The sequence below is a fragment of the Podarcis bocagei genome (genome assembly GCF_964188305.1).
Source record: "Podarcis bocagei genome assembly, chromosome: 13".
Classification (NCBI taxonomy): Eukaryota; Metazoa; Chordata; class Lepidosauria; order Squamata; family Lacertidae; genus Podarcis; species Podarcis bocagei.
Genome location: NC_138138.1, coordinates 1700259 through 1728157, shown reverse-complemented (window position 1 = coordinate 1728157; position 27899 = coordinate 1700259). Strand labels below are relative to the sequence as shown.

Sequence of the window (27899 nt, the reverse complement as noted above, 5' to 3'; positions counted from 1 at the left end):
AGGCTGATCTCTTCAGCAAAAGAGGACCCCTCCTCTATTATTTACTCACTGTCCCACATTTCAACCTCCTGGTTCCTCAACTGGCTAGCATTAAAAAATGCAAGAATAAAACAGCACAGTATGTTGCTGATTTAAAAATAAATACCGTATTTTTTGCTCTATAAGACTCACTTTTTCCCTCCTAAAAAGTAAGGGGAAATGTGTGCGTCTTATGGAGCGAATGCAGGCTGCACAGCTATCCCAGAAGCCAGAACAGCAAGAGGGATTACTGCTTTCACTGTGCAGCGATCCCTCTTGCTGTTCTGGCATCTGAGATTCAGAATATTTTTTTTTTCTTATTTTCCTCCTCCAAAAACTAGGTGCGCCTTGTGGTCTGGTGCGTCTTATAGAGCGAAAAATACGGTAATAAACATGGACTTAAAAGCAGGAGTTGGCCTGAGCTCCTTCCCAGCAGCTTGTGTTATTTTCTCACGGTTAGGCCAGGGGTGGAGAAAGGGATCTGAGCAACTTTGATAGGTGGGCAGGACCACCTGTATGTCAATCAGCTGATGTCATAATGACATCATTATGTAATTACGTTAGGTGGTTAATGCCTGCCAAACTTCAAAGGAGAAGCCTCATTTGAAGATGGGCTCCCTGTAATGCTGATCAGCTGAGAGGCCTGCACTTGGAAGCTGGGGGCTTTGCATTGGAAGACCCCTTTTGGCCCAGCCATGTAGGGCGGAAGGCAGAAGCCTGACAGGCCTCATTTGGCCTCAGGGCTGGAGGTGCCCCACGCCTTACTAATCGGAGTAATCGGAGCAAGCAAGGGGACCGACCAAGATGTTCTGCCTTCAACTCCTCAAAATATAAATTTGTGTAAATGTAAAGCAAATAAATGTTGGAAGTCCTCTGGTGAAAGGCCAGCACTTTATTTCATTTATATTCCACCTTTCTCCCATGGTGCTAAAGGTGATGCACATAGTTCTCCTCATTTTCTCCTCACAACAACCCCGTGAGGTAGGTGAAGCTGAGGGTGAGTGACCGGTCTGAGGATTTGAACCCTGGTCTCCCAGGTCCTAGTCTAACACGGTCTACTGCACCCCCACTGACTGTCTTCCTTCAGATACCTTCATGTTTCCCTGTGCCGATCCTGCCCTCTGTTTTTGCCTGATGAGCCAACTCACTTTGAGGCCAAATCCCCCTCTCTCCCTCTGAGCAGCTGACCTGCTGAGTTGGGAAGCCTTGGCCCACTGCGACTGATCTCCTGGGCTTCTGTTTTGGGGACACCATTGGCTTTTGAGGCAACCTGGACAGATAGCCAAGAGTTTCTGCCAAGCCTTGCTGGTCACCCACCTTGTGCTCTTCTCTTTCCCCCAGGACCTCACGACAGAATATGCCACAACCAACAACCCTACAGCCATCACTCCTGAGGAATATTTCAACCCTCAGTTTGACCTGAAAGACAGAGATATCGGGAGACCCAAAGAAGTGACCATCCGGACTCAGAAGTAAAGCTACTACTCTGTTGAACGTCCTGTTATCTTTGGTTCAGTTTCCCCTCCCTTTCTCTTGCGCCCCAGCTTGCAAATCCTGCACTCTGTTTCTCTCTGGAGGAACAGATGCTCCCTGCAGAAGTCAGGCCCACTCCCTGCTGGACCATGAGTTGTTGCTGGAGCAGCCTCACAGCACTTGATTTGAGCCTGCGCTGAGACCCAGCACCCATTCAGTGAGAGAGCCCTTCACAGCATGGTCCCCAGGAACCTAGGAGTCAGAGAAGTCTTCCAGGATAACTCAAGCCACATCACCTTTTATTTTAGAAATGCTCCACCAACTGCAGCTGGGGGCCTCCATTAGAAGCCCAACATCTCCCCAAAATCTTGCTTGCTTTGTGTAAGGATGTCATTTCCCCCGGTGCAGAAGCATTAACGATGCTTGCTTTTGTCAAGGCTTGAGTCAAGAGACAACATTCACTTGGTCCATGTTTTAAGTTACTGGCTTGGCATTCCCCCCCTCTTTGAGATGAGCTTAAGAACGATATTGTCTCTTGGTGGCCCGGCAACTCGAGGCCTATTGGCATCGTGGTGTCTGAGATGCTCCCCGACAATAAGGGGCGCCCATCGATGGTCTGCACTTCTAGAGGGAGCTCCAAACTCTGCGTGGCCAACCCCAACCTCTCCACCGAGTCTAAGTCTGTGGATGCTCCCGAATCTATGAGGGTGTGCACTGATTCTCTGCGCCCATCTGGGAGCTGTAGTACGACACAGCCTGCGCATCTTGAGCGAGCTGACTTCTCACCCTCCCACTCTCTGCTAGCTCCTTATCAACATTGCATTCTGTGTCAGAGAGAGGGGGAGGAGGACTGCTTACTGACTCATGCTGTATTTCTCTACTTGGGGCAGATGTGTTTATGACACTTTCATCTCTGGTAGGTTTAAAGCCAACTTGTGGATGTCCGAACAGTTTCCCCTCTCCCTTGTGGAGCAGGTCACCCCCATTGTGGACTTGATGGCCAGAACCAGTGCACATTTTGCTCAACTCAAAGACTTCATCACCTTGGACTTTCCTCCTGGATTTCCAGTTAAAATCGGTATGACCCTTTTTGTGCTGGTGGTTCCCTCTTCCTGCCCCCCACCTGCCACCATGTTCAAGACATCAACCCCCTCCCCCCTTGAATGGTGCTTCTTGTCTTGGGGCACCTTCAAAGCAAACTGGTGGATAACTGGTGACCTTACTCAACCTCTCCTGTCCCTCTTCCCTTCCCCCAAACTGCAGAGATCCCATTGTTCCACATCCTCAATGCTCGCATTACTTTTGGGAATGTGAACGGCTGCAGCACAGCAGAAGAGGCGTCTCCCCAGGCTTCAGATGGGGCACAGCAGCCATCTGGTGAGAGAGCTGCTCCAGGGTTTGAGGGAGGAACTCAAGTAAGAGGAACCCTTTGGTTTCCAGATTGGGATATTCCTCTGGGAGACTCTGTGGCAGTCAGATTTAAGTGGACAAAATGTGATGATGATGATGATGATAATAATAATAATAATAATAATAATAATAATAATAATAATAATTTATTATTTATACCCCGCCCATCTGGCTGAGTTTCCCCTGCCACTCTGGGCGGCTCCCAATCAGTGTTAAAAACAGTACAGCATTACATATTAAAAACTTCCCTGAACAGGGCTGAACCTCTTTGACCTATTCTGTGTGGACCTCTTTGCTCCTGGTTGCGCCTTCACACAGGCTGAATTATGCAAGATATCTCCTTCATTTTTATATATTTAAAATCCACTTTTCACCCGAGATCATCTCCCAAAGCATTGTGCAGCAGAGGGATAGATAGTGCCATCTTCCCCAATGTGTGGTCCTCTAGGTGTTTATGGATCCCTTATTATGTTCACTGCACAACAAATTAAAATGCTCAACGCAATAACGCATCCTTCACAAACTGGTTGCAAACTCCACCTTCCATCAGCCCCAGCCAATATGGCCAGCAGTCAGAGATGGCAAGAGTCCAGCAACATCTGGAGAGCCACCATGTTGCGGACGTCTCTCCTATTTTCTGATTTCTTTTTTTTTTATAATGATATTTATTGAAAAAAGAATTTTTTAAAATTACAAAGAAAAAAGACAAAATTACAAAGAAAAAAGACAAAAACAGAAAAAAAAGAAAAAACAAAACCATCACTTTCAAATTCTCCACTTTCTTTACCTTCTTTCCATGACCTCCTCCTCCTCCCATCTCTTGTATCTTGATTGATAATTGTCACAGCAAATCCTTTCCATAATTCATAATATTCTGTCATTACATTACCTTACTCTATTTTCATCTTATCTTATAAAAAACCTTTAAACTTAAGACTTAAATCTTATTTTTACCAGCTTCTCATAACCATTACCTTTTTACCTAATTCTTTAAACATTTTTACAAGAGCCAAGTAATTTCATTTCAACATTTTTCCAACGTTCATAAAACATTTCTGATGATAAAAAAGAGAGAATAAAAACAATCCAATCTTCTTCCAGCGTCCCCTCCCCCCAGTCCCGGGATTGTCAGTCCTTTTTATCCCATTAATCTGGCACATTAACCTGGTGATCTTATATCCGAGGCCTTCAAATCTCTTCCATGTCCCTTCCGCAGCTCTTCTTCATATTTTCCTTTCACTCGTGGGAACTCCAGCTTGGTAGTGTTTTTGACCCTTTTCAACAAATCAGCCCCTTTCCCATAGTCCAGACTAGACTCCATGTGGTATTTTAAGACATGTTTCAAATTCTCTCCAAGATTGAAAGTCCCAACACCTCCAAACTTTGACGGCCCATTGCCAGACTCGGAAAGTCCAAACATCCCTGCATAGGGGGGGTCAGTCCAACCCCCATTTCCAAATCAATCCAAACTTTGTCTTTCCAAATCTGGTTTTTTCCAAGTTCATTTATCAAATCCAAAGGCTCATTTTCCTGCTGGGCCAAAGGTCCCTCCATCTCTGGCGCCCAAGATTCTGCAACATCCTCTTCTATCATCTGCTCTGTCAGGACACACTCCTGTTTTATGTTCCTGGGTGGGCTCCATATAATTTCCCACTACCTGTTCAAATGTTCTGGCCGCATTAGTCATCAAATCTGTCTTCTGACTTAACTGATCCAATAGGGCATTTATTTTACAGAAAGCACCCAACAGTTCTTCTGATAACATTGTCCTGCAAGGTCACAAGTCCTTTCCCACGGTTGTAATCTGTGGCAGCTGCAAGCTCCCTAGAATTGGTTACAATTTCACAGTCCCCCTCTAGGGGGGAACTTCTGGTTGTTCTTTCTTTTAAGGACAATAGCAACAAAGTTTCTTTTTTTAAAGATATTTTGTCAATATTAGTTCCTTTAAAATGTGAAAGGAAACAATGGAATCACAATGTTACTCTTCTTTTTAACTATCTGTCAAAAGCATTTGTCTCTGGTCAATGAGCTTCAAAACGTCAATTCTGACACCCCGCTCCAGGGTCAGGACGGTGGAAAGTTACTTTACTTTAAACTCACTTCTGCAGGTTTAAACAGTCCAAAAAGGATCCCCCTTCTTCTCCTGCTACCGAAGGGGGGGTTCAACGGTTTTAAATGGTGAAAACCAATCCTTTAAAAGTAATTTTCTAGGCTCTAGTTTACGTTGTCTTTGCTTTCTTCTAACTACAAGGAAACGGAAGGCTGACTTCCTGTTTAGACCTTCCCGTTTCAGTGCCAAATTAAGATAATTTTTTAAGTCCAATTCCTTTCTAATAATAATAATAATAATAATAATAATAATAATAATAATAAATTTTAGTTATATCCCGCCCTCCCCAGCCAAAGCTGGGCTCAGGGCGGCTAACAACAATCAAAATAGTCCAACATTCTAAAACATTCATTATAAAATTAATTAAATCAAATTAAAATCAAATTAATGGCAACCAAATTAAAATCAAATTAAAGGCAACCATCAAGCAAAATTTTGTGCAGATTGCCAGAGGAGGGGGCCAGGCTGCGCCCTGACAAAAGGCCTGGTGGAACAGCTCTGTCTTGCAGGCCCTGCGGAAGGATGTCAGGTCCTGCAGGGCCCTAGTCTCTTGTGACAGAGCGTTCCACCAGATTGGCGCCGCGGCCGAGAAAGCCCTGGCTCTAGTTGAGGCCAACCTAACCTCTCTGTGGCCTGGGATCTTTAGGGTGTTTTTATTTGCAGACTGTAGATTTCTCTGTGGGACATACCCAGTCGCCAGTTCTTATTTGAAGTCCAATTGTTCAATGTTTGAGTACTCACGGGTGATTACTTTAGATGCCAAATTGTCCCAGGAAAAAGGCAGCGCTCTCCGGCAACGGCTGTGCGGCTTCGCTCCATGGAAATAGCAGTTGACTCACAGCACCGCACCACTTCCCCCTCTTCGCTTCGGAGCCCGTTAGTGGGTTCCTTTGCTGGTTGGGGGGGCGCTAAAGGTGCCCGCCGAGTCCCACGGTCACAGGCTTCATCCGCCTGTGATTTCTGAAAGGGTCCCCGCTTCGCTGCAGCGGAAAAGACCCGTTTCGCGCTGAGCTGGTCCCTCTGGTTCAGAGGGAGTCTGCCATTGCCGATGGCGCCACCCCAGAAGTCCCCCTATTTTCTGATTTCTCATGGGGTGTACCACTGGATAGACCAGTTCAGTGGCCCTATTATTTGATTCTGCACTACTGTTAAATAGAGCAGTGGACATTGTATGCTCACCTGGTTGCCATGATAGAGGTGAAAAGGTGTTCCCTGCTTTCCCTATTTTTCGTTCAAGATATGTCCAGAGCCCTGGAGCTTTGCATACTGATGGTGCCGTGCTCCCAAACTCCTAATGGCCATTCCCAGGAGCTTCATATAGATACTGGATAGCAGTGGATACCAAATAGTGCCCTGTGGAGTTGAAGAGCACTCCTCCAGCGTTTCTGCACCTTCTGCAGTCGTCCACTCCCCTTGATATCCATGCCACAGAAGCTATCTAGGAAGATGCCGCAGTCAGCGGTATTGAAGGTCGCTGAGAGATCAAGGAACGGTCCCTCTCCTGACATGGGCCATCCACCAGGGCAACCAAGGCTGATTCCATCCAGGGTTGGAGGAGGAGCAAAGACTGTGGCATGTTAGTCCGTACCCTTTTAATGGGGGACACCCAGGAGTGACCCTGGGGCATCCTTTGTGCCAAGCAGGTGCTCCGCCTGAGCTGTGGGCCCATCGTCAGCATCTTCACCCTTGGGCTAAACCATTTTTCACCCTAAGAGAGAATTACATCCTTAAGCCAGCAAGCCAAATGAAATAATACTGCTACACCTCTGCTTTCTGCTTTATGGGCTCTCTGCCAATCCCTGGGGTTAATGCTTGGTGTCCTTTTCCCCCCCCACATGGCTACTCCAGCCTCTGCCTTTGTGGTCGACCAGTCCGTCTTTGAGATCCCTAAATCCTATCACATTCAGGACGATGGCAGGAATGTCCAGGTGCAGGATGAAGACAACGAGATCATGCAGTTTGCTATCCAGCAGAGCCTGATGGAGTCTGGCCAGAACAGAGTGAGCCCCTCTTGCTCAGGGATCTTTTCCCATTCCCTTACCTCACACCCCTGGCCAACTTCTCATGAGCTTGGACGGCCTTGCTGAGCTTTGCCCCTGCTCTTTTCTCACGCTGCAGAAGGGGCCACCTGAGGAGGCAGAGTTGGGACAGCAGCATAAGGGGAGAATTCTTGTGTGAAATAATCAGAGCACAGGAAAGGCCAGGGGATCTGGCAAATGGGGTCTTCAGACGATGCATGTGAACCATGTTCCCCAACCTCCAAGGAAGGAGAGTCCCCCACTTTCTGAGGGAGTCTGTTGCATCCTGGGAATGCAACAATGCATGTCAAAAAGAACTCAAGAAGCTGCTTTATTCTGTGACCACTGGTCTCTCCTGGAGATGGAGAACCTGTGGCCCTCTGGATGTTGCAGGACCACTGCTAGCGGTGGATGATGGGACCTGGCATTCAACAGTTTCTGGTGGGCCACAGGTTCCTCATCATTGGCCTACACTGACTGGCAGCCGCTCTGGTTTCAGTCAGGTCTCCTTCCCCAGCCCTGTCTGCGATGTCAGGGATAAAACCCAGAACCCTCTGCATGTCAAATATGAGCTCTGCCACTGAGCTGAGGGCAGTATTAGATCTCCATTTTAGGAGAGATTCACCAAGCTCCTTCATGTGTTTGCTTTTTGGCAACCACTGGAGACTTTAAAAAACCCACAGCAAAACCACTGAGGCTTTCGTGTTTAATGTTGCTACTTTTAAGGATTGTTTGGCTTCTGAATTAACATGCTAGTTTAATGCTAGTGTTTAGTTTTTTAGATTGGTTTGTTCTGAGTTTTTGTAAGTCACTTTAATGCATCCAATAGAAAAGTGGGTTAGAAAAGATATCAATGGTATTAAACCCCCAGCACCAGCCACTTCTGCATGATGTGTGAGTGTGTGTCTCAAATTGTCACTGGTATTAACTGCTCTGGTGTCTTTCTCAGGAGGCTTTGGGACCAGACTTGAATGGGGCTGTCTCTTACTCACAGGACCTCAACCTTCAGTATCAAAGGTAATGTTCCTTCTTGCTAAACATGAGGAGTTACTCACCACCAGGTGCTAGGAAGCTGAGCCCCATCCAGGGTTTACTGTAGAGCAGGGAGGAGGAACCAGAGGAATCTGTTATTAAACTCCAGCTCCCATCATCCCTGACCACGTCGTCCTGACTGGATCTGATAGGAGTTGGATTCCCAGCAACAGCTGGAGAGCTCCAGGTGTTCCCCAGCCCTGGCTTGGAGCATCTGTTGCTAGTGACAGTATCTCATGCTCCCTTGCCTGGCCTTCCCATGCAGGAGCTCCCATCTCCCAGGGGTTTCTGGTGGGAGAGGGATGGAATACGTGGAAAGTGCAGGAGTAGAGCAGGGCTGCTAAGTGCTTTTCACCAACTCTGCTGCAGCTGCTCATAGCAGGGGTGGGTGGCCCTTTCGAAGTTGGGGACCACATTCCCTTGTGGGAAGGTGATCAGAGGCCACATATCAACAACCCTGAGTGGACCCAAAGCATCCACCCATTCTCTCTCTCTCTCATTCACCACCTGCCCATCATTAGTTGATTCCCCCCCCCCCTTTCCAGGCCTCGGAGGGACCACGTAGAGGAGGGGTCTTCGTTCAGGCTGAGCCTGTCATCACTCCTTTTCTGTGTAGCTTCTGCAGCATCTTCTGCCTTTTCTGGTTGTGGATGGGAGACTTTTATGACCACCCGAAGCGCCTGCTGGATCAAGCCAAGGGGGACCCATCTAGCCCAGCGCCCTGTCCTCAGGGTGGCCAACCAGGTGCCTGCGGGAAACCAGCCAGCAGGACCTGAACCAAAGAGCAGGGCACCTCTCCCTCTTGTGGCTTCCAGCAACTGGTGTTCAGAAGTGTAGCTGCCTCACCTCCAGCCGTGGTGGCAGAGCAGAGCCATCCTGGCCAGTGGCGGCCGATAGCCTTCTAACCCTTGTTTAAAGCCATTCCAGCCTCCTTTCCTTCCATGAAAATTGAGTATGTGAGAGTGAGAAACACAAAAGTCGCCCACAAAGGGCGGTAGGGAGGATGAATATACATCCTAAGCACCTGCGCATCATTCGGCTGGTCCAGTTAAGTTCCCTGCAAACATTGACCTGGGAGGGGGTGTGGAGGCATAGCGGCTTCCTGGCAAGACCCAGGCATGGCTGACTGACCGAACCCAAAGGGTGCTCATCAATGGTTCCTCTTCATCCTGGAGAAGAGTGACTAGTGGGGTGCCACAGGGTTCTGTCTTGGGCCCGGTCTTATTCAACATCTTTATCAACGACTTGGATGATGGACTCAAGGGCATCCTGATCAAATTTGCAGATGACACCAAACTGGGAGGGGTGGCTAACACCCCAGAGTACAGGATCACACTTCAAAACGACCTTGACAGATTAGAAAACTGGGCCAAAACAAACAAGATGAATTTTAACAGGGAGAAATGTAAAGTATTGCACTTGGGCAAAAAAAATGAGAGGCACAAATACAAGATGGGTGACACCTGGCTTGAGAGCAGTACATGTGAAAAGGATCTAGGAGTCTTGGTTGACCACAAACTTGACATGAGCCAACAGTGTGACGCGGCAGCTAAAAAAGCCAATGCAATTCTGGGCTGCATCAATAGGAGTATAGCATCTAGATCAAGGGAAGTAATAGTGCCACTGTATTCTGCTCTGGTCAGACCTCACCTGGAGTACTGTGTCCAGTTCTGGGCACCACAGTTCAAGAAGGACACTGACAAACTGGAACGTGTCCAGAGGAGGGCAACCAAAATGGTCAAAGGCCTGGAAACGATGCCTTATGAGGAACGGCTAAGGGAGCTGGGCATGTTTAGCCTGGAGAAGAGGAGGTTAAGGGGTGATATGATAGCCATGTTCAAATATATAAAAGGATGTCACATAGAGGAGGGAGAAAGGTTGTTTTCTGCTGCTCCAGAGAAGCGGACACGGAGCAATGGATCCAAACTACAAGAAAGAAGATTCCACCTAAACATTAGGAAGAACTTCCTGACAGTAAGAGCTGTTTGACAGTGGAATTTGCTGCCAAGGAGTGTGGTGGAGTCTCCTACTTTGGAGGTCTTTAAGCAGAGGCTTGACAACCATATGTCAGGAGTGCTCTGATGGTGTTTCCTGCTTGGCAGGGGGTTGGACTCGATGGCCCTTGTGGTCTCTTCCAACTCTATGATTCTATGATTCTATTCTATGTTTCTATGATTTCCTTGTTGTGGCTCTAGCTCTCACAGCTGTTCCAGCAGGTCCTTGATGCCTCTGCTCGGGAGCGTTGCTCTCCATGCATTGGGGGGGTGGGGGGCTTTGCCCCAGAAAGCCAGAGGGTGTTAGGGAAGTAGGCTCTGTGTTGGGCAGCTGGTTAAAAGTGTTTCAATCCATCTCTCTTCCTCTCCCCCAGGGCTTTGCAGGAAAGCTTCTTGGCTACTCCAGCCTCCACCTCTCTGCAGGAATCTTCCAGTTTCGATCGGGACCTGCGCCTGGCTATGGAGCTTTCCGTTCGTGAGCAGCAGGACCTGGAGCGGCAGCGGCAGGAGGAGGAGGAGGCAGAGCTGCAGCGAGCTCTCCAGCGCTCCCTCCTTGACAAATAGGCAGGCAGGCAGAGCTCCCGCAACCCTCTCTCTCTGTCTCTCAAAGCAAAAGGAAGAGCCTAATCCTTTCTCAGTGCTTGAGAAGCACATGGGCTCAGCTGCGCAGGGCTGGCTGCACCTTGCGCCAGGCTACAAATGTCCTTTGTGGGGACAATTTGCGGCAGATCTACAGGAGCTGTCCCCACCTCTCAAGCTTCATTCTTCTTTTGTGTGCTCTGAACTTTGGACTTAAAAGACGAACTCCTTGGGCTGCCTTCAACTTTTTTCTGAAAGGGGGGGCACTTTGGCTAGTGTCCAGCACTGCAGGGAACTTGCCCTGTTTGAGGAAGGTTTGTGTGAGCATCATTTCATTGCCGGTCAAAGACGCAGCAAGTCCTCCAGGTTGTCTTTGAATCCAGCGAACAGCAGCCACTGTCTGTTGGGGACAGTGCCATGAGCATCCTTACCTTAACCTGGCACCCTCCAGGTATGGGGAAGCATGCTCTAGGCATAATGCCCTGTTTCCTTCCAGCCTTTGACACTATCTCAACCCCAGCTGTTTGCTACTCCAGTGGGCACAAGACCTTCTGTCCCATACAAGTGCTTTATAAGGGTTTTTGTGTGTATAGGAGTGTTTGGGTTTTTTAAAAAAAGAAAAAAAGGGAATTGAGGGAAACTTAACTCAGTACCCAATTCCCCATATTAAAAGGGAGAAAGGGACTGCTGTAAAGCAGGTTCTCTAGACCAAAAGGGAAACTCATGTTGCCTTCTTATAGTGCATATTATCTCCCTTTCCTCTAGAAAGTGCATTTTTTGTCTGTTTTAAGATTAGTACAGTTCTTAAAGCAGGTGCCATGGGGAATAGGAGCAGCATAGGAGTAAATTTTGCCTGTTTTTCTGTTGCCTGCAGACCATGTTGCCTTAGCTAGCAATAAACACAGGGGAGGGGGCTGGGGGTCAGGGCGAGGCAGCAGTGCCACCACCTCCTCCCTCTCCAGAGGCACAGGGGCTGGGTAGCAAGCAAAGAGGTGAGCTGGCTCCACCTCCTTCAAACGTTGTTTCGGAAACTGGCAGGAGGGAAGCAAATGTGAAGCCACACCACAGGAAGTCCCTCAGAGCAGCAGCCTTTGCCAAGGCGGTGCCGTCCAACTATTTGGTAGTACCACTTCTGGGTGGGGAGTGGGGGGCTAGCCAGCAGAGCTGTGGGATGCTTTGGCTAATGGGGGGGTCATCCAAAACATTGGAGGGCACAGGCTGGGGAAGGCTGCCTTGTGTTGGTTGGCAGACACGTCCCTGGACTTTCAGGTGCCTCAGACCAGCTGCAGGGCTAATCTTTGCTCACCTCCCCTGGGGGGGGGGGGCAGCCTCTCCAAATGTACCAGTTGCAAGTTTTGCCTGACTTTATTTAATCTTCACTCTTAACTGAATCTGTCTCAAGGCCCCGAAGGGAAGGGAATCTCTATAAAGCACTCCAGAAGAAAGGTAGTTGCAATTTCTGGGTGTGCTATGACGGGGCAAGCCGGGGGGTGGGTTGACAACTCTGGGATTGTCGTTGTAACCAGGCCAGAAATATGCAGCTAAGTTTCACATGAAAATAAAAGGAATCCTTTTGAAGAGGGCCTTGTTGGGTATTGTGGATTCTTTCAGTGCTTGCAAGGAGGTAACTGGGAATCAGCCCTCTTGCTACAAGGAAGCCTTTTCTTGTTTTTGCTCTGGGACATTTGTGGCAAGCGGACTGTCCTCTCTGTGTCATTGTGCCAGTGGCCCATTGAGTCCAGGATAATGTAAATTATCTCCTCGCCAGAGCCCTTCTTGCAGCTCTCAGAAAGTTAGCTTGCTGTTGTTGAGCTGATGGCCAAAGTAAAAACACACCAATTGGCAGGAATGTTAGCTTACCCCTTTTAGTAATTCAGATCTTGCCCTTTTATAGAGCTTCAAAGGCAGGAGACTGCAATACATGAGAGGCTTCCTAGAAAAAGATGGTCTTTATTTAAACCTTTGTTCATAGAGTATTGCTTCTTAATACCACTGCAGGCTTAAAAGCAACTTATCTTGCTCAGCAGGCACCTGTAAGTATAACAGACCTCCACCTTTAGAATAGTTTTCTTGTCTATCCCGAAGTTTAAACCAAAATCAATGCTCCTAATTCCTTGTTTGATCCTTGCATCTTCTTGCAACCCCAAAGGAAGGGGCACAAGACACCCTTCAGTCACTCTGTGCTTATCAAAGACAGATAAAAGTCTGCAGGAATAAGCCTGACATTTGAGTAGCTTCACGCTGCTAAACCTACAATGTCAGCTGGCCCTCCAGAACAGAGGCACCTTAAGCGGTGTAGACATTCTGTGACATTTAGCAAGTCAGTGGATCCTTCGCTCTTTTGATGCAGTGTGGCACTTAGTTGGGTCTAGAGAGACAAGCCACTTTCACATTCAGCACTTTGTTTGCATGTGCTTGTAATATAATGCATTAATAAGCCCTTGCAAAGCAGCTTTCATAAAGAAATGTCTTGAGCAGGCTGCTTTAATACAGCATAATCTGAATAGCATCTTATTAGCTACATAATATGTTCCATTTTGGGGATCATGCAGGGATGCTTGAAAATATTTGGGCAATATCATGGCTGACAGAACCTCATTATCTCTCAGCTATGATCCTGTGCTGCCCAATTAATAGAAACAGCAGTGACTGCCTTGAAAGATGCAAGGATTGCAAAAGGCCAAGCCCTTTACATCACAATCAGTCTAGAAAATATGTGAACCACAATAGTCAGGAATTTGTTGTGTGAAGCCACAATTTTTTTTACTGCACAGTGAAGCAATTGAAGTTACATTTCCAGCTCAGAAGTACCTGAACTACAGCTGCAGGCTCATAGTCACAATGAAGGGAAAGAGACGGAGGCAGAATTCTCATTTTGAAAGTGACATTTAGGTTCAAATCAGTTAAACAAAAATAAATACAGTGGCAAAATTAACCCTTTGTTAAGTATAAAATATATACACCAGAAAAATCAAGTTTGTATGTAAAACAAAAAACGAAACCACATCTGCACCAACAAAAACTTAAGTGTGCATTTTTTTTCAGTGTGAACACCCTCAACTAGCTTATTCCATTGCATCTTCCAACCTCTTGACTCCTTGAAGAAATGGTTGTGCTAAGGCAGATCTGCACTTTGCTTGCAAAGGAAAGTCCAAAGGTTTGGATGTGTCTCCATGGCAGAGTGTGTGACTCTGCATGCTCAGCATGGAAGCTGGATCATGACTGCTGTTCTCCGTTAATGCTGTTTTGTGCATTTGCTAGGACAGACAGGGGGAGTTCGCACTTGCAGCCTTACCAGTTTCTCTGGTTAAAGGGACCTTGCCCACATACACAACTGTGTGCACAGTTCAATCTACTCCCTTGTGATGTATGGAGAAGCCAGTACATCAACAGGTGTTCCCTACTCTTCACATCATCATCATCATCATCATCATGATGTCCGACAGTGGAATTTGCTGCCAAGGAGTGTGGTGGAGTCTCCTTCTTTGGAGGTCTTTAAGCAGAGGCTTGACTACTTGATTCTAACTTTTATTACTGGCTTTCGGTGGAAAAGTTGAGTTGTTGGGTTGTCTGAATGGTGAAATTCTGATCTGTGTAAAGTTTAAGATTTATAAGCCTGCTTCCTAAGCAGCAAGAAACAGGAAAGCATATGTATCAGAAATGTCTTAGGACATCAAACTGGGAAAATGGATTTTAAACTGACTAAACAAGTTTTCGGCCCTTGGGAATTTGGTCTCTTACATCTACCCCTTCCTTGAGTCCCTAGTAAGAAAAGCCAATCATGGCTTTATTCCAATGGTAATTTAGCCAGGGGATGTAACACTTTAAATGGTATAATAGATTGCTGAATCATAGAATCATAGAGTTGGAAGAGACCACAAGGGCCATCGAGTCCAACCCCCTGCCAAGCAGGAAACACCATCAGAGCACTCCTGACATATGGTTGTCATGAATCATGAACCCTGTGCATGTACAGAGGCTATGTTAGCTGAAAAGAAAAGAAAAAGGAGGTTTAAACCAAGAGGTGACAAAGCTATGCCCTGCACATGGAACTTTATTCAAATTTCTTTAGGTAAAATTGGGAGCCATTGAGGAAACTGCAGTGAGAACTACCCCTTTGTGGGCTTTGTGTAAAAATGTAAGTTGCCCTAAATCTTTGCCCCAGGGGCTACTTACGAAGAAACTTAACAATAGTTAAGTACAGAACCATTAACAGCTATCAACAATAGAAAAAAGGTTCCCAGATTTTAATCTAACCTGCAAATTTTCGTATGTATTTCAACTATATGTAATAGCCTTTTTTTCTATTTTGGTGTGACCTTATTCTTAGCAATTCTATACCCATGGCCACACAGTGATTTATTTATTTTTACAGAAAGTAGCTTTAATACTTTACACTTAAAGTACCTAGGTCTATACAATTATGTTTAACAGCATGTGAGGTGGCCTTGATTTAAACAGTTGACGCTTCTATATTTTTATTTAGTGCCAGTAACTGGTTTTTGCAGTGCTATTCAAAGGTACAAGGTGCCATTTACCAGAGATTGACATACTGAAATATATTATCATATAATGATAATGATTACTCCAAGACCAAAATTATGGTCTTTGGGAAGCGTAGTCCCAGATCCAAATGGAAAATGGATCAGCAGAATCTGGAGCAAACATGCTCCTTCAGATATCTGGGAGTTCTCTTCACTGAGATGCTGTCATGGAAGGGGCACGTTGAGGCTACGAAACTCAAAGCGCAGAAAGCTTGTGGGGGCATTAATGAAATTCTATTTTACGGTGGGTGGCCAGTTACTAGAACCTGTGTTGAAAATCTTTGCCAGCGAAGTGGTTTCCCAGATGCTCTATGGAATAGCGATATGGGGCATGGACCCAAAGGCTAACAAAGCCTTAGAAATAGTGCAAAACAAATTCCTCAGGAAAGTGCTCTTGCTCCCCAACGGGATCCCAGTGAGATACAAGCCTCTCTTACTACACATTATGCACTGAATGAAAGGCTACTTTGCTTGCTCCATTTTCTCCAGACAGTAGGATAACTTCTACTGTGAGTTATCATGCACAGATGCATGTGCCAGCATTTTACACCATGAATGAAAAAGCTACTCAGAGTGGCTGGGGCAACCTAGTCAGATGGGCAGCCTATAAATGATCATAGAATCATAGAGTTGGAAGAGACCACAAGGGCCATCGAGTCCAACCCCCTGCCAAGCAGGAAACACCATCAGAGCACTCCTGACATATGGTTGTCAAGCCTCTGCTTAAAGACCTCCAAAGTAGGAGACTCCACCACACTCCTTGGCAGCAAATTCCACTGTCGAACAGCTCTTACTGTCAGGAAGTTCTTCCTAATGTTTAGGTGGAATCTTCTTTCTTGTAGTTTGGATCCATTGCTCCGTGTCCACTTCTCTGGAGCAGCAGAAAACAACATTTCTCCCTCCTCTATATGACATCCTTTTATATATTTGAACATGGCTATCATATCACCCCTTAACCTCCTCTTCTCTGGCTTAGTCATGCTGGCCACATGACCCGGAAGCTGTACGCCGGCTCCCTCGACCAATAAAGCAAGATGAGCGCCGCAACCCCAGAGTCGGTCATGACTGGACCTAATGGTCAGGGATCCCTTTACCTTTACCTTACGTGCTTTAAACTTTGGCTGGACTCTAGCATATTTGAAGTCTGATTTAAATAACAGTTAAAATGGTGAAAACCCCTAGATACGCACTCAAATGCTTGGTATCACCAGCTCTGCTTCAAAACATCACCACTTTCACCTCCCACTTCTTAAAACTATTCCAAACTCTGAAAACCAATCCCTCCATCTTTCTATACCAAAGAGCAAAGCTCAGCTGAATTTTAGCCCATCACCCCACCCAACCCTAACTTCACTCTCCAATGCTTGCAGACACATTCCTTATCCTTCCTTCTAATTACCTCTAGCACCTTCACATTACACACAACATACAATCCACCACTGAACTACTCTTCCACATAGCCATCGATTTGTATGGTTGGAAGGGACCCTGGGGTCATCCAGTCCAACCCACTGAAATACAGGGATCTTAGCACCATGACCTCCCTTTTGCAACAAGATTTGTACTACCAAAAAGACACACACACTTATGTACACAGGCATGACTGGAGAGGGACATACAATCACGCCCCTATGTTCATCCAATTAAATTAGTTATTTTTAAACTAAAAAAATTTAATGTTTCTGTAGCTCACATTTCAGAACTGCCAATGGTGAATGACACAATGTAACTGGATCAAAAAAAATCATTATTCATTATGTACACTGGCAACATCACAGCTTGACTTACTATTTATTTACAAATTTTAATGTGGGTTGTAAAACTGGTTCTTACATTAGTTTACAGTTTGTGGAGAATATTCTCACCTCACATCACTACTCTTAAGATTTCACAATTCTCTTTCTTTTAAGTCACACCAGTCCCATCATGTGGCAGAAGAAAACAGGAAGAACTTTCTGGTGGTAAAAGATGTTTGGCAGTGGAACAGACTCCCGGAAGGTGGTAGACTCTCCTTCTTTAGATGATTTTAAGCAGAGGTTGGATGGCCAACTGCCAGTGCTTCTTTAACTGTGATTCCTGCATTTCAGGAAATTAGACTTCCAGCACTACAACTCCATGAAAACTGAAGCCTTTGCTTGCTACCCTATAGAGCCTGTTTCCTAAAAACAGGCCAGATAATTTTGGGACCTAGCCTGTTTGCTGCTCCTTATTTGTACTCCAAAACAACTTAAATGGGTCTTGCTGAAGTTTAATTTGCTACTAGCTTAGTTCAGGTAGGTAGCTGTGTTGGTTTGATGCAGTCAAAATATATAAAAAAATTAAAAAATTGTCCAGTAGCACCTTAGAGAACAACTAAGTTTGTTCTTGGTATAAGCTTTCGTGTGCATGCACACTTCTTCAGATACACTGAAACAGAAGTCACCAGACCCTTCTATATAGTGGGAGGGTGGGGTGGAGGTTTTCTCAGAAGGGTTGTAGGAGATGGGTGATTTACCAGTTTAAGCTTAAGCTTTACAGATTTAAGCTCTGTGTTTTCTGATGCAGAGAAGTGATGCTAACAGATTGAAACCTGGAAGCCCAGGAAGCTGCCTTTATGCCATGGCCCAACGGTCCATCTAGTTCTGGACTGTCTGCACTGACTGGCAGAGGCTCCCAGGGTTTCTGGCAGGGGGCAATTCCCAGCCCTACCTGAGGAGGTGGGGTTTGCACCTGGCTGGGACCTTTTGCATGCATAAGCAAATACCATGTGACTAAGCTAGACCTCTTCCCAGAGGCTTAGGACAGTGACAGCTTCTGAAGACCCCTGTAATGACTAATGGATCACTCAAACTAGAATGGATTAAGTTGTGTTATTGGTAAGTAGAACCTTTCTGCAAAATGATACAAGACGAGCCCTCTGTGCTGGCCAACCAGAAAGGGACTGGGGTGGGGAATCAGTCCTTCTCCAGATGTTATTGGGCTACAATTCCTAGCCTCCCCAATCATTGGTCCTGCTGGCTGGGCTAGGTTCCCCATCCCTGTTTGAGAAGCTCCCTCAACAAAGTAGAGAGTGACTTCAATGCCCCACAGTGCAACTAACATGTTTCAAGTGCATCTGAGAGATGCAGTCTTCCCACACACCTGAAGAAGTGCAAATAGTGATGGAAAATAGAAATAGTGGGGAGGAGTTCACAATGTTTTGTCAGCAAGAATATTACAGACAACAGTTTGGGGTGGTGGGAGCCTCTGGTTCATACACACAAAGAAACAATTTTCATAAAATGCTGCCTTTCTTTCCCAGTTCAAAATATGCTCTGCATTTTTGAAAGTCCAGGAGTGCCCAACTGAAAACAACCAGGGTGGTTTTTTTAATGCTCTGTTAAGTCACAAATCCCTGTGGCACAAATGCATGCAAACACACACACACACACACGGAACAGCAACTGGAGCAATCAGACCAAGAGCAAAACAACTTTTACATGGAAGATGGAAGGAAGCACAGCCCCCTTCAGCGTGCCCAGAAGCTGGTCGGGCATGAAGATGAAGTGTATATCAGAGCACATGGCCCACGTTGGTGTTGGGAGCTGGGTCTCCCCTCCAGCTACCAGCTACCAGCCTCCAGCCCTCCTGAAGATGCTGCTCCTGGGCTACCGCCGGCGAATGGGCTTGTACACACACACAGACAGCAGGATCATGGCGACGAGCAGGATGCCAAAGACACTTCCCATCAGAACTACAAGAGAAAGGAAGAGCGAGAGCCTGGCTGATAAGGCATGGAGGAGGGCAGCCAGGGACTGATTCTGTCTACAGGGCACGCTGCTCTCTCTTCAAGAGCAGGAGCTGGGAGACACAGGGTGCAGTTACAGGCTGGGAATAGGACTTGGGAGAAACCAGGGTTCAAATCTCCACTCGACCGTGAAGCTCCCTAAAGGTAAAGGGACCCCTGACCGTTAAGTCCAGTCGCAGATGACTCTGGGGTTGCGGCGCTCATCTCGCTTTATTGGCCAAGGGAGCCAGCGTACAGCTTCCGGGTCATGTGGCCAGCATGACTAAGCTGCTTCTGGCGAACCAGAGCAGCGCATTGAAACGCTGTTTACCTTCCCGCCGGAGCGGTACAGTGGTGCCCTCGCAAGACGGAAAACTCGCTAGACAAAAGAGTTTTCCGTTTTGGAGGTGCTTCGCAAAACGAATTTCCTATGGGCTTGCTTCGCAAGACGACAATGTCTTGCGAGTTCCTGCTGATTTTTTTATCCTCCCCCCCTTTTTCTAAGCTGCTAAGCCGCTTATCAGCTGATCCGATCAGCAGATAAGCCGCTAAAAGCCGCTAATAGCGCTAATCCGTCAACGGGCTTGCTTCGCAAGATGAAAAAACCGCTAGACCAAGAGAATCACAGAACGGATTCTTTTCGTCTTGCGAGGCACCACTGTACCTATTTATCTACTTGCACTTTGATGTGCTTTCGAACTGCTAGGTTGGCAGGAGCAGGGACCGAGCAACGGGAGCTCACCCCGTCGTGGGGATTCAAACCGTCAACCTTCTGATCGGCAAGCCCTAGGCTCTGTGGTTTAGAGTAGACCACAGCACCTAGGAGCCCTCAAAGGCCAATCACTCACAGTGCCTTCCAACCCTCGCTACCAATTCCTCCCATTTTCAGAATTCCTTGGCCTCTTGCTCTCATCCTTGGGCACAACAAGAACCAGAGCTCCTACTGAGCATCTGCTAGAGCAGAAACAGGAAACCTGTAGCCCTCCAGATTCTGTTGGACTCTGCCAGGGGCTGTCAATGGGGAAATTCCAGTCTGCAATCCTTGCTGGCCCCATCCTGGCTGCAAGCAAATGCAGCTGGGCCAGGAACTGCCTGGCAGGGTGAGGAGAAAGTGCTGGGAGCCCCAGCTTGGCTGGGAAAAGAAACAGCCAAATGACCAGCAACCTGATTGTGGGGATTCTCAGAAGCATAACGAGGAACACATTTGGAAGTCTTCTTCACAGGATAGGAGGAATAGTACAACTTATTACTGATGCAACTTTCTGACAGTGAGGTGTAAATCTCAGCACATTTAAGTCACACAATTGGCCTGGGAGGCAAAACAATTCAAGAAAGGAAGCTCAATGCTGAGAGCCAGCCCAGGAGGCACCAAGGCCTCTGAATGCCAGTTGCCAGGAGGAGAGAAAAGGGCTCTTGCCACTTTCCCCCTGTGAGAACAGGACGCTGGACTGGATGGGTCACTGGCCTGATCCAGCAGGCTCCTCTGGTATTAAAAAAAAGACATGCAGGGTCCACAGAGTCTGTCCATGGCTTTTCACACACACACCCCCCCCCGCAGCACAGGCAGGGTGTCCCAGAGGCCATCTAGTCTACCCCAGGCAGGGGCTACCTCCTCCTTCCCTGGCCCCGGCTGCTAGGGGCAAACCAGTTCATCCTGCCAGCCCTTGGCTAGAGAAGGTCTTTGGCCCTGCAAGGAGAACTGAGCCAGGAATCACAGGGGTGGAAGTGGGGAGGGAGCCAAAGCCCCCCCCCCAAGTTCCGGGGCTCCCTTTCCGGGGGGGGGGGCGAACCTGCAAGCGGCGGGCGCGGAGTGATGGGCTTGGGACAGGCGAGGGAGGCGGAGGACTGGGGGGTGGAAGGCGGGTGCAGGGCCGTGGGACCCAGGCGTCCGAGGAGGGTGCCCTCTCTCCCTCGGGGACCCAGGCGTCCGGCCTCCTCACCCAGGTTCTGCGTCTGGAGCACGGCGTAGGGCCGGCTGTTCCCTGGCGGGGCCGCCTCGGCCTGGTCCCGCAGCAGCAGCAGCAGCCCCGCCGCCCGCCAGCCCATCCTCGCCCGGCCCTTCCTTCGCCCTCCTCGGGGCCAAGCCGCAGAGCAGCCCCGCCCGCCAAATCCCCGGAGCTCCTGCACGTGTCTTCTGCACGTGTGGATGCGGCCAAGTTGCCAGCACGTCTTAGCCCAAGGTGCTTCGAACGGCAGCCTGGCCGGCGGGCCCCGCAATGCCACGCTCTGCTCTGCCCAGCGCAGGGAGGGGGCTGCCAAGCGGCCCAACGAAAGGTTGCGCGTGGACACGTGGTCTTTAGGCCCCCGGGGTCCCCTCCAGCTCCCCTCCCTAGCATTGCATGCTGGGAGTGGTAGTCTCCATTCTCGGATGCCGCTGGAGAGGCGTCCGGGCACAAGGAGGGAGGAAAGTGGAAACTGGACCGCGCGATTCCCGGCGTCCCTGCTCGGAAGGAAACCCACTGAATTCAATGGGAGTTACTCCCAAGTGTGCATAGGACTGTAGCCTAAATGCAAATAACCTAAGCAGGCTTCAAAACCATGGGTCAGTCAATGCGGCTTTTAATCTCCTGCTCTTTTTATTGCATTTTAATCAATGTTATCTCGTTTCACCCGTTACCTCCTTGCCTTGGAAAAGGCAGCAAGCTACAGATCTTTCCTAGAAATAAAACGAGAACGAAACAGTCCCCAGCTTTGAAGAATTCTGATTTTCATAGGTTTAAATCTCACTCATTTCCTAGCTGTTTTTGTTTATAACCAGATAGTCTACAAGTCTGTGCATTTTGCAAAAGTTTCCTTTCTTTTCCGACAGCACTTTCTGAATGGAGTTGGCACCCAGCCATTTCCATTTCCAGAGGGCTAGTAGCCACACCAGTCCCTTACAGCAAAAACGACAGTCTTGTGGCACCTCAAAGGCTAACAAATTTATTACCACGGCATAAATGTTTTGTGGACTTCACAGGACACAGTTGTGACCCAGCATCTCTCTGAAAGGAACCACAGTGCAAATACATTCTCAGAGTAACCCCTTCCTCACGTCACCTCCCCAAAACAAATAAATTGGTAAATTGGGGGATACAAGAGGGTATTAAATACAAGAGAATTAAAATCCACAGTGCTTCCAGCTGCGTACAATAAAATAAGATGGTCTCCAAGTCAAAGGACACTGGTGACATCCAGATATTTGAAATACATTTATCATAGAACAAATGTAGGGTTGCCAACTTTTGATTACAGTACTGTATTTTCTGATACCTGAACCTGTAGACAGAGATCTAATTAAGGGTGATTCTCTCCACTCTAAGAACAGCTTATTTTCCCCAAGTCAAAAGAAAGTAAGGCAGAGCTCTTTATCAGGGAGAAAGCAGCAAGAGCCTTTGAAGATGATCCAAGTCAGGAATATGTGGTGGAAATGATTTGACAGCCTAGAATTGGGTCTAGAGGAGATAGCCTCGTGGAAAATTACACAACAGAGGCTCCTGTTCCTTTAAAACAGGGCTGCAAACTTCCTAAACACATTTTTCTGCCACTCCCCACTCCACGGATTCTGGTATTGTCTGCAACAAGAAAATACTTAGCCCTAGGACTAGGGTGCGGGAGCCGTGCATCCTGGTTGTGAGGCACACCACCCTCTCCCCAGTCAGCAGATCAATCACTGGATGAGTGGAGATCATGAGCGGAGAGGAGGTCTGTGTTGGTGTGCATATGAGAGGGGTGTGTTGGCTGCACCCAGTTTTGGCCACACCCACTGCTGGAGTGTGGCCCCCAGAGGGTTAAGGTAAAGGGACCCCTGACCATTAGGTCCAGTCGTGACCGACTCTGGGGCTGCGGCGCTCATCTCGCTTTATTGGCCAAGGGAGCTGGCGTACAGCTGCTGGGTCATGTGGCCAGCATGACTAAGCCGCTTCTGGTGAACCAGAGCAGCGCACGGAAACGCCGTTTACCTTCCCGCTGGAGCGGTACCTATTTATCTACTTGCAATTGACGTGCTTTCGAACTGCGAGGTTGGCAGGAGCAGGGACCGAACAACGGGAGCTCACCCTGTCGCGGGGATTCGAACTGCCGACCTTCTGATCAGCAAGTGGTTTAACCCACAGCGCCACCCGCGTCCCCCCCAGAGGGTTAGCCAAGGACAAATGTGGCCCTCCGGCAGGGCTGGATTTAGGTTTGATGAGGCCCTAAGTTACTGTAGGTAATGGGGCCCTATATATAGCAGGCAGGGCCCATTACTTACGTCATAGGAGCCTACACAACACAAAAACTGTTGCTGTATGTAAGTTTTATTTTATTTGTTTTTAATCTTATATTTTGAAAATGTACATCCAGTTGTTTTTTCCTTTAAATTTTTTTGGGAGAGAGTGGGGCCCTAAGTCAAAGTTTGTTTAGCTTATACGTAAATCTGGCACTGCCCTCCGGGTAAGACAGCCTAGTCCGTGAGTAGAACGGAAAATTAGAATAAGAAATTTCTTTTAATTTGGCACTGAAGCGGGAAGGTCTAAACAGGAAGTCTGCCTTCCGCTTTTTGTAAATAGATTGAAGCAAAGACACGGCAAGCTAGAGCTTAGAAAATCGTTCGTAAAGGATCAATTTTCATCATTTAAAATTACTGAACCCCCCTTGGAAGCAGGAGAAGAGGGGGGAACTTTTTCTGGACTGATTAAACTTGCAGAAGACAAGCAAAGAAAAGCAATTCTCCACCGTCCTGAACCTGGGAGCAGGGTGTCAGGACAGACGTCTTCGGGAAGTTCATTGACTACAGACAAACGTCTTTGACAGATAGTTAAAAGAAGAGAAACATATTGATTCCATTGTTCCCCATCGCATCTAAAAGGAAGAAAATATTGACAAAATATCTGAAAAAGGAAACTTTGTTGTTAGATTTGTTTTAAAAAGAGAGAGAGAGAGATGGATACAAATAGAAGCTTTTCCCCCTAGAGGGAGCTTGTGAAACTGTTATTAAATTTGAACTGGGGAGCTTTGCAGCTGCAATAGATTAAGATCGTGGGAACAGACTCTGACCTTCAACAACAATGTACTCGGAGGCTCTGGTGTTGGCCTTTTGTAAGACAAGTGCTTTATTGGAACAGTTACATGAGAAGATGGATTTGATGACTGTTGGGATCGAAAAGTTTGGACAGGCAGTGGGCACTTATATAGAACCCACTCAGGAATTAACTCAGGAGTGTGCTTTGACAGATCAGATGAGGGAGGAGGTTGTTGCTGGACCTAGTGAGGCAGAGATGGAGGGAACTGTGGCCCAGCAGGAACATGAGTTGTTGGACTTGACGAATGAACCTGGAGAAAGCCAGATTTGGAGAGACAGTTCTGTTTGGTTTGGAGATGGGGGGCTGGATAGACCCCCCTATGCAGGGATGTTTTGACCTTTCAAGTCTGGCTTTGGGCCGGGAGGCGTTCGGAGTTGTGCGGGCCCTTAACTTGGGAGGGACTTTGAAACATGCTTTTAAATACCACATGGAGTTCAGTGTTGACTTTGGAAAAGGGGCTGATCTGTCGAGAAGGGACAAAAACATTGTCAAGCTGGAGTCTCCCTGAGTGAAAGGAACAGAAGACAAAGTAAAGCACAGGTATAAATATGAAGAAGATCTGCGGATGGGACATGGAAGAGATCCAAGGGCCTCGGATATAAGGTTACCAGGTTGATGGACTAGATGGATGGGATAGAAAGGACTGACAAAACCCGAGACCAGGAGAAAGAGACGTTGGATGAAGATTGGAAGAAAGTTTTAAATAATTTATTTAGGAAAATCTTGTAAAAGTAAAGAGTATTAGAAAAATGTTGGAATGAAATTATTTAGCTTTAGCAGAAATGTTAAAAAGAATTATGTAAGAATATGTCATGGTTAAGAGAATTTGGTATAAATAAGATTTAAATTTTAAGTTTTAGGGCCTTTTATGGTAAGATAAGGTTAAAATCATAGAATCATAGAATCATAGAATCATAGAATCATAGAGTTGGAAGAGACCACAAGGGCCATCAAGTCCAACCCCCTGCCAAGCAGGAAACACCATCAGAGCACTCCTGACATATGGTTGTCAAGCCTCTGCTTAAAGACCTCCAAAGTAGGAGACTCCACCACACTCCTTGGCAGCAAATTCCACTGTCGAACAGCTCTTACTGTCAGGAAGTTCTTCCTAATGTTTAGGTGGAATCTTCTTTCTTGTAGTTTGGATCCATTGCTCCGTGTCCGCTTCTCTGGAGCAGCAGAAAACAACCTTTCTCCCTCCTCTATGTGACATCCTTTTATATATTTGAACATGGCTATCATATCACCCCTTAACCTCCTCTTCTCCAGGCTAAACATGCCCAGCTCCCTTAGCCGTTCCTCATAAGGCATCGTTTCCAGGCCTTTGACCATTTTGGTTGCCCTCCTCTGGACACGTTCCAGTTTGTCAGTGTCCTTCTTGAATTGTGGTGCCCAGAACTGGACACAGTACTCCAGGTGTGGTCTGACCAGAGCAGAATACAGTGGCACTATTACTTCCCTTGATCTAGATGCTATACTCCTATTGATGCAGCCCAGAATTGCATTGGCTTTTTTAGCTGCCGCGTCACACTGTTGGCTCATGTCAAGTTTGTGGTCAACCAAGACTCCTAGATCCTTTTCACATGTACTGCTCTCAAGCCAGGTGTCACCCATCTTGTATTTGTGCCTCTCATTTTTTTTGCCCAAGTGCAATACTTTACATTTCTCCCTGTTAAAATTCATTTTGTTTGTTTTTGCCCAGTCCTCTAATCTGTCAAGGTCGTTTTGAAGTGTGATCCTGTCCTCTGGGGTGTTAGCCACCCCTCCCAGTTTGGTGTCATCTGCAAATTTGATCAGGATGCCCTTGAGTCCATCATCCAAGTCGTTGATAAAGATGTTAAATAAGACCGGGCCCAAGACAGAACCCTGTGGCACCCCACTAGTCACTCTTCTCCAGGATGAAGAGGAACCATTGATGAGCACCCTTTGGGTTCGGTCAGTCAGCCAGTTACAAATCCACTGAGTGGTAGCAGAGTCAAGACCGCATTTTACCAGCTTCTTTACAAGAATATCATGGGGCACCTTGTCAAATGCCTTACTGAAATCAAGGTAGGCTATATCCACTGAGTTCCCTTCATCTACCAGGCTTGTAATTCTGTCAAAAAATGAGATCAGGTTAGTCTGACATGACTTATTTTTCAGAAATCCATGCTGACTATTGGTGATCACAGCATTCCTTTCTAGGTGCTCACAGACTGTTTGCTTAATGATCTGCTCCAGAATCTTCCCTGGTATTGATGTCAGACTGACTGGGCGATAATTATTTGGGTCCTCTCTTTTCCCCTTTTAGATTAAGGTAATTTAATGACAGAATATTATGAAAGATGGAAAGGATTTGCTGAGATAATTAACAACTAGAATACAAAAAAGGGAGGTGTGAGGAGGTCGATGAAACAAGGTAATGACAGTTAATGATTTGGGAATATTGGATTTGTTTTTAAATTTTTTGTCTATTTTTGCTTTTTGCTTTTGATGTATTATGTGTTTTGTTTTGTTTTTCTCTTTTTGACCTTTTTTATTGATTCGTATTTTTTTAAATGTTACTTGTTTTTTCCTTCTTTTTCTCTCACTTTGTTTCTTTGTAATCTTAAAATTCTCAATAAATATTATTTTTTTTAAAAAAGACAGCCTAGCCAAGCTGTGTGAAGATGTTGTGAAGATGCTGTGAAGATGAAAGGTGTTGAGGGCTGCAACTGTAGAGCGACAGCAACTCCCATTAGCCAAACTGAACAGGTAGCTTTTCTCTTTGTACCATGGGCAGGTATTGACAAGACTCTTCTCACAGGCCAATGACACAAACTTGCATATGCTAATTTCCATATAAATTCAAGACAAATTTCAGAGGACAGAAAACAAACTTACAGTTAGCGCTTCCTCTTCACAACAGGATGTCAGGGTACCAACTGGAGTTTCTGGACTCAGTACATTTTGTGCAGATTAGTTCTCGCTGCCTCTCCCTGCCCCTGTCCCAATCTGCCTGATTACGGACTAAAAGCAAGTCTTGTCTAATACCTAACATGATCTCTCTCTCTCTCTCTCTCTCTCTCTCTCTCTCTCTCTCTCTCTCTCTCTCATACACACACACACACACACACACACTGAGTGTCTGTCTCCTCTCCCACCAATGGTTACTCATTGGGCAGGGAGCCCACCAGTAGGTGGCGCCAGAGCCAGCTCACCCTGCATTTGTCCCCCTCCTCCTGGTTCTATGGAGGTGTTCTCCCTCCCACCTGGACTAGTTGTAAGTGGAGAGACAGACAGGTGGGGCAGACAGAGGGGAGATGGTAGGGTAGAGCCCCTCTTTCCCCAAAGGGCGAGCCTATTGTACTCAATGCCCACCCTTTACTGCACAAGTGAGGAGAGTGGCTGGTGTTGCACTCACATGGTGCTCAGGGGCTTCCCATGGGGATGTCTGGTTGGTCTCCGTGGGAACAAGATGCTGAACTATATGGATCAGCAGCTAGGTAGGTATTGGAGCCACACGTGGGCAGAGAGAGCTGCACTGCAGGGCTGTGCTGAGGGCTTTGACATCCTGTGGAAGAGGAAGAGCCCCCTCCTCCTCCTCTTTGCCTTCTTCTATGAAAAGGATTGCAGGGGGAACTATGCTGGTTGCAGACATGCACACTTCCAAAATCTCTCTTGGCAGCTTCTCTTAAACTCTTCTAGCCACATCGTCTGGCCAGACACACCTGGAACAATTAAGTGTGGGAAAAGCAGGGCATCCAAAATGGTAAAGACCCTGGGAACCAAGACATATGAGGAATGGTTGAAGGACCTGGATATGTTTAGCCTGGAGAAGAAAAGGTGGAGAGCTGAGAGGACAGCCACTTCAAATACTGTATTTTTTGCTCTATAAGACGCACCAGACCACAAGACGCACCTAGTTTTTGGAGGAGGAAAACAAGAAAAAAAATATTCTGAATCTCAGAAGCCA

The 27899-nt window shown here is 47.0% G+C and overlaps 1 protein-coding gene and 1 long non-coding RNA gene across 6 annotated transcripts in view; one reads left to right on the top strand and one right to left on the bottom strand.

The window, feature by feature from the left end:
- The window catches only part of ANKRD13A (ankyrin repeat domain 13A), a 40538-nt gene extending 28321 nt beyond the window's left edge, over positions 1-12217 (top strand). For 3 of the 5 annotated variants that reach the window (XM_081168531.1, XM_081168533.1, XM_081168535.1), the window contains 6 exons: positions 1360-1490; positions 2412-2569; positions 2755-2868; positions 6860-7011; positions 7979-8046; positions 10430-12217. In XM_081168531.1, the coding sequence (XP_081024657.1) occupies positions 1360-1490; positions 2412-2569; positions 2755-2868; positions 6860-7011; positions 7979-8046; positions 10430-10619 (813 nt within the window). In that variant the 3' untranslated portion in view covers positions 10620-12217. Of the gene's footprint in view, positions 1-1359; positions 1491-2411; positions 2570-2754; positions 2869-6248; positions 6595-6859; positions 7012-7978; positions 8047-10429 lie in introns of those variants that run through there. The other 2 variants (XM_081168532.1, XM_081168534.1) reach the window with 2 other exon arrangements.
- Positions 12218-16950: 4733 nt separating this feature from the next.
- LOC308572500 lies at positions 16951-20945 on the bottom strand. Its single transcript, XR_014001775.1, has 2 exons — positions 20864-20945; positions 16951-18890 (listed from the first exon to the last, which is right to left on the bottom strand). It is a non-coding gene; the product is annotated as an uncharacterized lncRNA (long non-coding RNA).
- Between the last annotated feature and the right edge of the window lie 6954 nt (positions 20946-27899).